The sequence below is a fragment of the Solanum stenotomum genome, chromosome 3 (genome assembly GCF_019186545.1).
Source record: "Solanum stenotomum isolate F172 chromosome 3, ASM1918654v1, whole genome shotgun sequence".
In the NCBI taxonomy this organism is placed as follows: domain Eukaryota; kingdom Viridiplantae; phylum Streptophyta; class Magnoliopsida; order Solanales; family Solanaceae; genus Solanum; species Solanum stenotomum.
The window spans coordinates 61434662-61444437 of record NC_064284.1 but is presented as its reverse complement, the minus strand read 5'-3'; the positions used below and the strand labels follow the sequence as shown (position 1 = coordinate 61444437).

The 9776-nt window shown below is 30.7% G+C and overlaps 1 protein-coding gene and 1 pseudogene across 1 annotated transcript; one reads left to right on the top strand and one right to left on the bottom strand.

The window, feature by feature from the left end:
- The first annotated feature begins 164 nt into the window (after positions 1–164).
- Positions 165–1345, top strand: LOC125860319 (homeobox-leucine zipper protein ATHB-40-like; annotated as a pseudogene).
- Positions 1346–4579: 3234 nt separating this feature from the next.
- Positions 4580–5857, bottom strand: LOC125860974 (homeobox-leucine zipper protein ATHB-40-like). The gene is made up of 3 exons (XM_049541034.1): positions 5695–5857; positions 5185–5519; positions 4580–4922 (listed from the first exon to the last, which is right to left on the bottom strand). Exons 1-3 carry the CDS (start codon positions 5777–5779, stop codon positions 4692–4694), a joined length of 651 nt encoding a protein of 216 aa, XP_049396991.1. The 5' UTR covers positions 5780–5857; the 3' UTR covers positions 4580–4691.
- Between the last annotated feature and the right edge of the window lie 3919 nt (positions 5858–9776).

Below are 9776 nucleotides of genomic sequence, written 5' to 3'. Positions count from 1 at the left end.
GGGGGGGGGGGGGGGGGGGGGTTCGAGGATAGGGTGAAAAAAATGAAATTGAAAATATTTTTTAAAAACAAACTTAAATTTTTTTTTTGGGGTAGAGGTGGCGAGTAGGGGGTGGGTGGGTTGGGGGGGTCGAGTGTAGGGGTGAATAAAGAGAGAAGGAAAAGGGATTAAATATGACAGGCAACAAGGTTGATGATCAAATGGAACTCATCTCTCACTTCTATCCTCAAATTTACTCCCAATTAGCACAACAAGGTTAGAATTACAACTTCAACTTTAATTTCTTGGAGTAGGATTAGTTGTAGTTTTTTTTTTTTTTTAAAGGAAAAGGATCAAATTTGTCTCTATACTCTTCAAAAAAAGTTACATTCACCATTCATTATACTTTCTTATTTTATTTATTCTTATCGTCCAACTTTGATCAGCACATATTTACTCTTGAGTTGTTTTAATTCTCCTTGTCCACACACCTTTAAAAGAGTTGTAGTTTTTTGTTTCTTGCAATATTAATGTTGTAAACATGATATTTATACTTTGGTCTCTTTAGAAGAGGTGGTGGAATCGCGAAGGAGAAGGAAGAAGAAGAAAACTGAAGGTGAAGTAGTGATGAGGAAGAGGAAGTTGCTTAGTGAAGAACAAGTTAATCTTCTTGAACGGAGTTTTGGGGACGAACACAAGCTAGAGACGGAGAGGAAGGCCAAGCTTGCTTCTGAGCTTCGCCTTGATCCTCACCAAGTCGCGGTGTGGTTCCAGAACAAGAGGGCTAGATGGAAGAACAAGAAACTCGAGGAGGAATATATACTCCAAGTTAAAGACTCAACATGAGGATACCATCAATGAGAAATATCATCTTGAAACTGAGGTACATATGTGGTCCTTCTGTGTCACTTGATGTGACACTACTATTATAATTATTGGTAATCGAGTAAAAAAAGAGTTCATAAATATTTTAATTTGTTAAAAATTATTAGTATGACTTAGAGTAAGTTGTATCATGTATGCCTTTTCTCTAGATATAAAAGGAATTTTAAAAAATTGAAGATTCTAGGTGTTTAGATTCATCGAAGATTTATCAGTTTGACCCTCGTACTCAAAGTGTACATTTTCCTTTCAGGTGTTGAAGATGAAAGATCAGTTGTGTGAAGTAAAAAAGAAGATGGAAAGGCTATTATTGGAACGTAAAATTGATATTTCAAGTAATAATAGCCCAACTTCATCAATATTCTCAATGGAACAATCACATTTTAGTCTTGGGGAGTTCGGAATGGAAGGGCAATTAATGGATAATAATATGTTGTTTGTTGCTGATTATCAGAGCACTTATATGACTCTTTGGGATGATTAGAATGGGTTTAAGTTTATAATTCTATAATGTATTATATTATGATCATCCATGTATAATTTTTAAATGTAGAAATATGTACATTCTTTCTTTTACAACTTGCTTTGTGGTAATTAACTACTCCCTTTATTTTATTTCATTTGACCTATATTAACTTGACACTCTTTTAAGAACCAAATTAACCTTATTAATTCTGCTTCGATAATCTCAATTTGATTGCTAATATTTTATATAGTTATTTAGCAATAAGAGTAGTATAAAAGAAAATAACAAAAAAAATTTGATTTGCTAAAATTAACAAACACTTTATTCGATTCATATTATTTGACCTATGTTAACCTGACACTCTCTTAATAAAACTTTAATCAGAGATGTATTTTAATAAACTAACATCATTAATGATGTTTTGAAACTCTAAATTTGACTATTAGTACCTTGTATAATCATTTAATACTAACAGTAATATAAGAAAAAGTAAAAAAATTTTCTTAATCTGCTAAGATGGAAAAATAAAATAAAACATTTATTTTTTTATACTAAAACTAATTAGTAAAATGAAACGAGTAAAAAGAAAATTTTAGTATATTGAATTATTTATTTTTTTCCTTCTGGATTAGGGAATCATTTGATTCGATAAAATATTGAATTATTAAAGTTCGTGGTTTGTTGGATTTTGTAAGACTATTACATTACACTCCTCATAGATGAAATATGGCTCAAATTAAGTCGACAATTATGGACGGTTCAATTCAAAGGTTTTGAAAAACTAAAAGAAAGAGAAATTGTAAAATAAAAAACGCCACTTATTTTGAAATATATATTAAAAAAAGATAAAAGACACCACTTATTTTCAAAAGGGATAATACATAGGTCAAAATAGTATTTTGTATATACTTAAGCGGATTCCAAATGTGAGGTTTAAATAATGTGTCTTGTCAAATAACCAAGATTTAGGATATATTACATGTGTGAGTTCTCAAGAGAATCCATTTAACTTTCGTGTTGATTCTATAGTCATATTAAAAAATCTATTAAATAGATACAAAATATTTGTTGGAAATTCGTTAAAAAGTTGTTTCTTGGTCCATAGGTGGAAATGGAACTTGCTTAAGCTTGAACGTTTGTTTCTCTTGGACACTTATGATAAAGTTCTTCAATTTCATTTTAAATCGTTAAAAATTTATAAACTTAAATTCTGAATTCGCCTCCGTAAATAACATATAGAATGAAAAAATAAATTGAACTTTGAAGAAGATGCGCATGGCGTGGCTAGGATTCCCTTTCACATGCTTTGATAATTTTGTTTATTGTTAATTTGGTTTAATTTATGCTAATTAATTGGTGTCATGTTTATCCCGACAACTTAGGGCCTTGTTTCACATCTTCAAACTTGAGATTTTAAATCCTAATTAACACCTAATAAAGATTGAATCAAATCATCAAAACACCTATACTTCATGGCTAATCAGCATTATCCCACTAATCGTGTTTTGTTTAACATTTTAATCAGTACTACACTAATGTTAAAGGTATCTTTATCACATGGCACAGTCATAAACTTAAAGTGTACCCTAGCTCCTCTACATTACTGAAAGAAAGTTTTATCATTTAGTGCTTCTTAATTATTTAATTATATGGATTAACTACACTTGTTCAATCATTTCTTCCAAGTGCCCTTTTTTGTGGGCAACTATTGCTCCACTAAAACACACATGACATTCCACTGATCCTAGTATTTCCAAGACCATGGATGCTATTACACGATATTAGGATACTACAAATCTTTTTTAATATATAAAATAAGCTAGTTACTTAATAAATTTAATGTTATCTAGAGATGAGTCTTGTTGTCATAATTGTGGCCTTAATTTAAGCCATATTAATCTAGGAGGAGTGTAGTGTAGTAGTCCTACAACACCAACATTTAGGTGAATATTGGTTAGTTAAGAACTCTCATGTTCAAAAGATATATGTTGTGGAAATAATGATGATGAGATGGATGTGTGGGCATATTAGGAGAGATCAGATTAGAAATGAGGTTATTCAGAATAAAGTAGGAGTTGCCTCAATGGCGAACAAGATTAGAGAGATGAGATTTCGATGGATTAGACATGTGAAGCGGGAATGCGAACACCTAGGTTGAATGTAGTAGGCACGAGGAGAAGTAGAGGTAGGCTGAAAAAAAATTGAGACTAGAGATGATCAAACAAGACATAATGAACCTTCATATTAATGAGGACTTGACCTTAAATAGGAGGGTGTGGAGGTTGCATATTAGGGTAGGTGGTTAGTAGGTAGTGGAGTGTTTCCTTGCTTTCGAGAGTTCAAGCTTGTTGGTGTTTGTCAAGTACTAGCTATCCCTATTCTTGTTCACTTTCGAGAGTGTTGCCTTGCTTTCGAGAGGTTGAATGTGTCTTGTGTACATTCTACCCTCTCCATACTCCACTTGTGGAATTTCACTTGGTATGTTGTTGTTACTCCATTCGTTTCATTTTACTAATTAGGGAAAATGGTCTGAAAAATACTTCAACTTTGGTCGAAATTGCTGTTACGATACCAAACTTTGGAAAGGACCTTTTACCCCCCTGTACTATTTAATATTGTATTTTAAAGGTATATATGTGCCTACGTGGACATCATAAATATTTCATCATTTTAAATAGTAATGTGTCCACGTGGGCACATATATACCTTTAAAATACACTATTAAATAGTGCAGGGGGTAAAAGGTCCTCCATAAAGTTTGGTATCGTAATAGCAATTTCGGCCAAAGTTGGAGTATTTTTCATACCCTTTTCCCTACTAATTAGCCCCAATATCATAAATAAATATTTCATTTTACTTGTCCATTTTAATAGATTAACAAAAATCTTATTACTTTTTTCTCATACCATTCTTAGTATTAAATAACTACATAAAATATTAGTAATAGTCAAATTTAGAGTTTCAAAACAATATTAATTAGGTTATTTTAGTAAAATAATCATCTAGTTAAAGCTTTATTAAGAGGTATGTCAAGTTAATATGAAATGTAGTAAGTACTTATTCATTTTAGTAAATCAATAGAATTTTGTAATTTTCTTTCAATACTACCCTTATTGTTAAATAAGTACTAGTGGTCAAATTTATATTATCAAGGCATAACTAATAAGATTAATTTAATAAAATAAACTACTAGAATATTTTTTTAAAAGAAGTGTCAAGTCAACATACGCAAATAAAATGAAAGAGAGTAGCTAACCACAAAGCAAGTTACAAAAGAAATAATGTACATATTTCTACATTTAAAACTTTATACATATGGATGATCATAATATCATACATATAGGATTATAAATTTAAACCCATTCTAATTATCCCAAAGAGTTATATAAGTACTTTGATTATCAGCAACAAAGAACATATTATCATCCATTAATTGCCCCTCCATTCCAAACTCCCCAAGATCAAAATGTTGCTGCTCCATTGAGAATATTGATGAAATTGGGCTATTATTGCTTGAAATATCACTTTTACGTTCCAATAAAAGCTTTTGTATCTCCATTTCTGCTTCACACAATTGCTCTTTCATCTTCAACACCTACAAGGAAAAGGAAAATGTACACTTCTAAGTATGAAAGTCAAACTAACAAAAAATCTTCGATGAATCTGACCACATAGAATCTTCAATTTTTTTAAAACTAAATTTATATATAAATATATATAAACTACATATGACGTACTATTATAAGTCATACTAATAAAGCAAATTAAAATGAAAAAAATAAACTTTTTTTTTACTTTATCGATAATTATAATAGTAATGTCACATCAAGTGGAACAGAATGACCACATATATGTACCTCAGTTTCAAGACGATATTTCTCAATGATGGTAGTCTCATGTTGAGTCTTTAGCTTGGAGTATTCCTCCTCGATTTTCTTGTTCTTCCATCTAGCCCTCCTGTTTTGGAACCACACCGCGACTTGATGAGGATCAAGGCCAAGCTCAGAAGCAAGCTTGGCCTTCCTCTCCATCTCTAGTTTGTGCTCGTCCCCAAAACTTTGTTCAAGAAGATTAACTTGTTCTTCACTAAGCAACTTCCTCTTCCTCATCACAACTTCACTAGTGTTGTTTCTCCCTTCAACTTTGTTCTTCTTCCTTCTCCTTCGCGGTTCCATCTTCTCTCCTAAAGAGACTAAGGAATAAACATCATGTTTACAACATTAATATTGCAAGTAACACATGTTCAAAGTTGGACGGTAAGGAGTATAACTTTTTTTGAAGAATACATAGGCAAATATGATCCTTTTCTGTAATTTGCTTATACAATACATACTCAAAGAAATTAAAGTTAAAGTTGTTGTTCTAACCTTGTTCTTGTGCTAATTGGGCGTAAACATGAGGATAGAAGTGAGAGATGAGTTCCATTTGATCATCAACCTTGCTACTTGACATAATCCCTTCCCTTCTAGATCTCTCTTGTTTTTGCTTTTGCTTCTTGATGTAGAAAATGAAATTAAAGTGTATATATAGCTAGAAAGTGTAGAAAGGAATATTTTAAAGAAATTATGGTATTTGGTGGGACTTTATTTTATAGAGCTAGCTAGTCGTATATGGGATGCACCTTCTTTCTCTCTTGATGTTCGCATGTCTTTTTCAGAACGACAAGAGCATATCTAATGTAATTTCACATACGTAGAATTTGAGGGTGATATTGACATGTTCAGAATAACAATAACATATCTAATGTAATTTCACATACGTAAAATTTGAAGGTGTTATTAGAATATTGTACGCAAAGACTTTATCTATCTTTGTGTGAATTCCATCGGTCAATTGTTTGGAATATTCTATATATATATATATATATATATACTAGCTTGAGAGTTGAGCCAATTAGGTGAAAAACTTTGTTTAATTTGAGAAATGGAAAAGGGGTTGAAAATTTAAGGACATGTAGCTTTTGTTGTCTTAGTTGGTGAAACTTGTCTAGGTTAATTGGATATATAGCTAGCTAGAAAGCTAATTATCTATAGCTTTAGGCTTTAGCTTAACTAGTTTGTTTGTTAGTAGTGTTTTGGCATTTCCTTCAACACCATCTGGACCCTCTTGTTTGAATGGATATATATGGGACCTCTTCACTCCGTCGTTACATTTTATACTACAGTATTGATTAAATACAAAATTATTTAAAAAGAAAAAAATTGATATAGAAGCTAGATTTACATTTCAAAAGTATTATTAAAAAGACGTTTGACCATCGATTTTTTTTCCTGAAGTTGAACTTCTGAAAATACTTTATGCCCTAATAATTTCAAAGCAATTGCCCTAAAAATTAAATATATGCAAGTGTGCATAGTAACTTGCTTGATAATTTGGAAAATGGAAGAAGTAAGCCTATATTAAGTCAAATAACATTGGTAGTGGAAACAAATTTAATAATAACAATGTATTATTATTATTATTATTATTTGCCGCGGCCTCTAACTTATTTGAGTCTTAGGCATAGTTTTTTGTTGGTTTCCCACCTGGTGTCTGGATCTAACATTGGAACTCCGACTAAATTCAAATCGCGCTTTGCAGGACCCATTCGAGGGTGGCGATCCCAACATGATTTTCTCCATACCCAGGCCAGCTTGAACTCGAGACCCCTGTTAAGGGTGAAACACTCCCATCAGTGCACCACAACCCATGTTGATGTTGGTATAGTTATTATTATATAGTGTATGATTGTATGCAAGTGAAATCCTTTTTCTTAAGAATAGTTTAATAGAAAAGATTGAACTTTAAAGTAGATGCGCATGGTGTGGCTAGCTAGGATTCCCTTTAACATGATTTTAATTACTTGTTAATTATAAATTTGGCTCCATGCTTAGTAGTACTAATTGGTTTCATGTTTATCCCGACAAGTTAAGCTCATGTTTCCCATCTTCAAACTTGGGATTTTAAAAGCTAATTAACACCTAATAAAGATTAGATCAAAACACCTACTTCATGGCTAACCAAAATCATCCCCATCAATGTGTTCGGAAAGTCACATATATTTATTTGGTGACATTTGAAATAAATGTCGAAAAATAAAGAATTTATTGATATTTATGAATAAATATCGCAAAAACAATGACATTCGATGCAAAATGTCATTAAAATAATGACATTTGGTCAGAATCGTCACTCTTTTATGACATTTGACATCAAATGTTGAATATATTATGACATTTTGCAACAAATGTCTTTACTTTTACAACATTTTGTGAAAATGTTGTTAAAATAATGACATTTTGCAACAAATGTCGTTTCTTTTAGTGACATTTTGTGATAATGTTGTTAAAAGAACGACATTTTATACAAATGTCCAATATAATAAGACATTTGTTGGTAAGTGTCATTATTTTTAATGGTATTTGGAAAACAATGTCGTTAAAATAATGATATTTGCCAAAAAGGTCTACATTATGACAAACGTTTCACATGTCATACTATTAATCGTTAATTACCGTCATGTACATTTATTGTTTGAAATATGAATCTTTTGAAAGTTATTTGTCGTTCTTTATACGACAAAGATATGAATTCACCTCTGAACTACATGATTAATCACAAATTTACCTTGTATTTAAAAAGTGTCATTTTTACTTTCCTTATCAAAATGAATCAATTGCCCTTATGGGATAATGTATGTAGAACAACATATATATAAAGGAGAAATTTTGACCATTCATAAAGTTCAAGGACCAATTTGAATAATTTGCAAAGGTTGAAGGAAAAATCATTTAAATCCTACACCCTAGATAAATAATATTTTTTATAGTTAGGAGGAAAGTAAATACTTTTCCCACAATCGATGGTTTACCTCCATTAATATTGACGGATTTCAATAAAAAATCAAGAAAATTAAATGTTTATTACAGAAGAAGTGTCCAAAATAAGGCAAAGTCAAATATATTAAAGAAATAAAATTGGGTCGTGTCACATGAAGTCCAAAAGGGAGCCATGCTAAAACGTTGAATGTACAAAACCAAAGTTTCCTAGTTTAAAAATTTCCTTATTTAAAAGAATCATAGTTTAAAAGTTTCTTTATTTAAAAGTTTCTTATTTCAAAAGTTTTCTAGTTTAAAAGTTTCATAGTTATTATTTCCATAAAACTGAAATTTGTATCGCATTCTATTTGGGATAGATTATCCCTATATATAGGGGTGGATTTTTGTTATTTTTTAAATGACATGCTTAATTTTATTCGAGAGGTTTCTCTATACGTTTGGAGACTAAGGATTTACATCTTTCACCCTTATAATTAGAGGGATTCTTAACTAGGTAAGTGATTCCGGCCAAATTAAATTTTTTGGCCTTGTATGTAGGTATTGTAAGGCTACTGTATATATTAGGAAAAATTGTATATAATAGCAAACTATTAGTTCAAATTAAATGTTATAAACATAATTTGATTTAATTGTACCCCATAGCAAACTGTTGCTATTTCGCCTCTCTCCTGGTGAATTTCACTCACCACTCTCGTTCTCGCTGGCAGTCTCCCTCACCTGTCTCGTTTTTATACAAACACAAATGTATAAAATGTGTTTGTGTTTGTATAAAGCGAGGAAAAATTGTATATATACAAATATTTTCGTTCCCCTCTCTCCCCTCTCCTAGATCTTGCTCGCTACTCTCACTCCCCTCTCTCACTTTATCCAAACACAAATGTATACATTGCGTTTGTGCTTGTATAAAGCGAGAGAAAATTGTATATATAAATACAAATGCATATACTTTCATCCTATACACTTATAATTATATAAATACGATCTTCCTCTGCCCAGTTTTCTTTTGTCTTTCTCTCTTTTTCTCGCTTTATACAAAGACATATTATACAATTGATCTTTTGTATATATATACTGAAATAGAAACAGATTATACAACTGCTTTCTTTTGTATATGTATAGCAAAATATGCGTACATATTTATGTTTGCTATGGAGCGCAATTATGCAAACTATAACTATAACATACAAATATGATTTTTATGTTTGCTACATGTGAAAGTTTCTCTATATATTATTATATTATGTATAAGGAAAAGAGGGCCCAATATACCTCTGAACTTTGTCATTTTGAACTGATATGCCCCTCGTTTTAAAAGTAGTTGGTTCACATGTACCCTTTATTATTACAAAAGTGGCTCACATATACCCCTACCGTTACAAAAGTGATCAAATTAATTTTAAAATTGCTTTTTTTTAATATTTTAAAAACTCATCTATTTGATTTTTTTTCACACAAATTATTTTTTGACTTCTTTGATTGTTATTATTTGACTTTCTTATTCTTATTTTATTTTTCTTTCATTATTTGGTGTAAAATAAGTGAAATAAAAGAAAGAAGTGTGAATAAAAAAAAAGAAAAAATTTAAAATACATTTTTTGCGGCTTTATTGTAATTTAATTTTTATACATGTG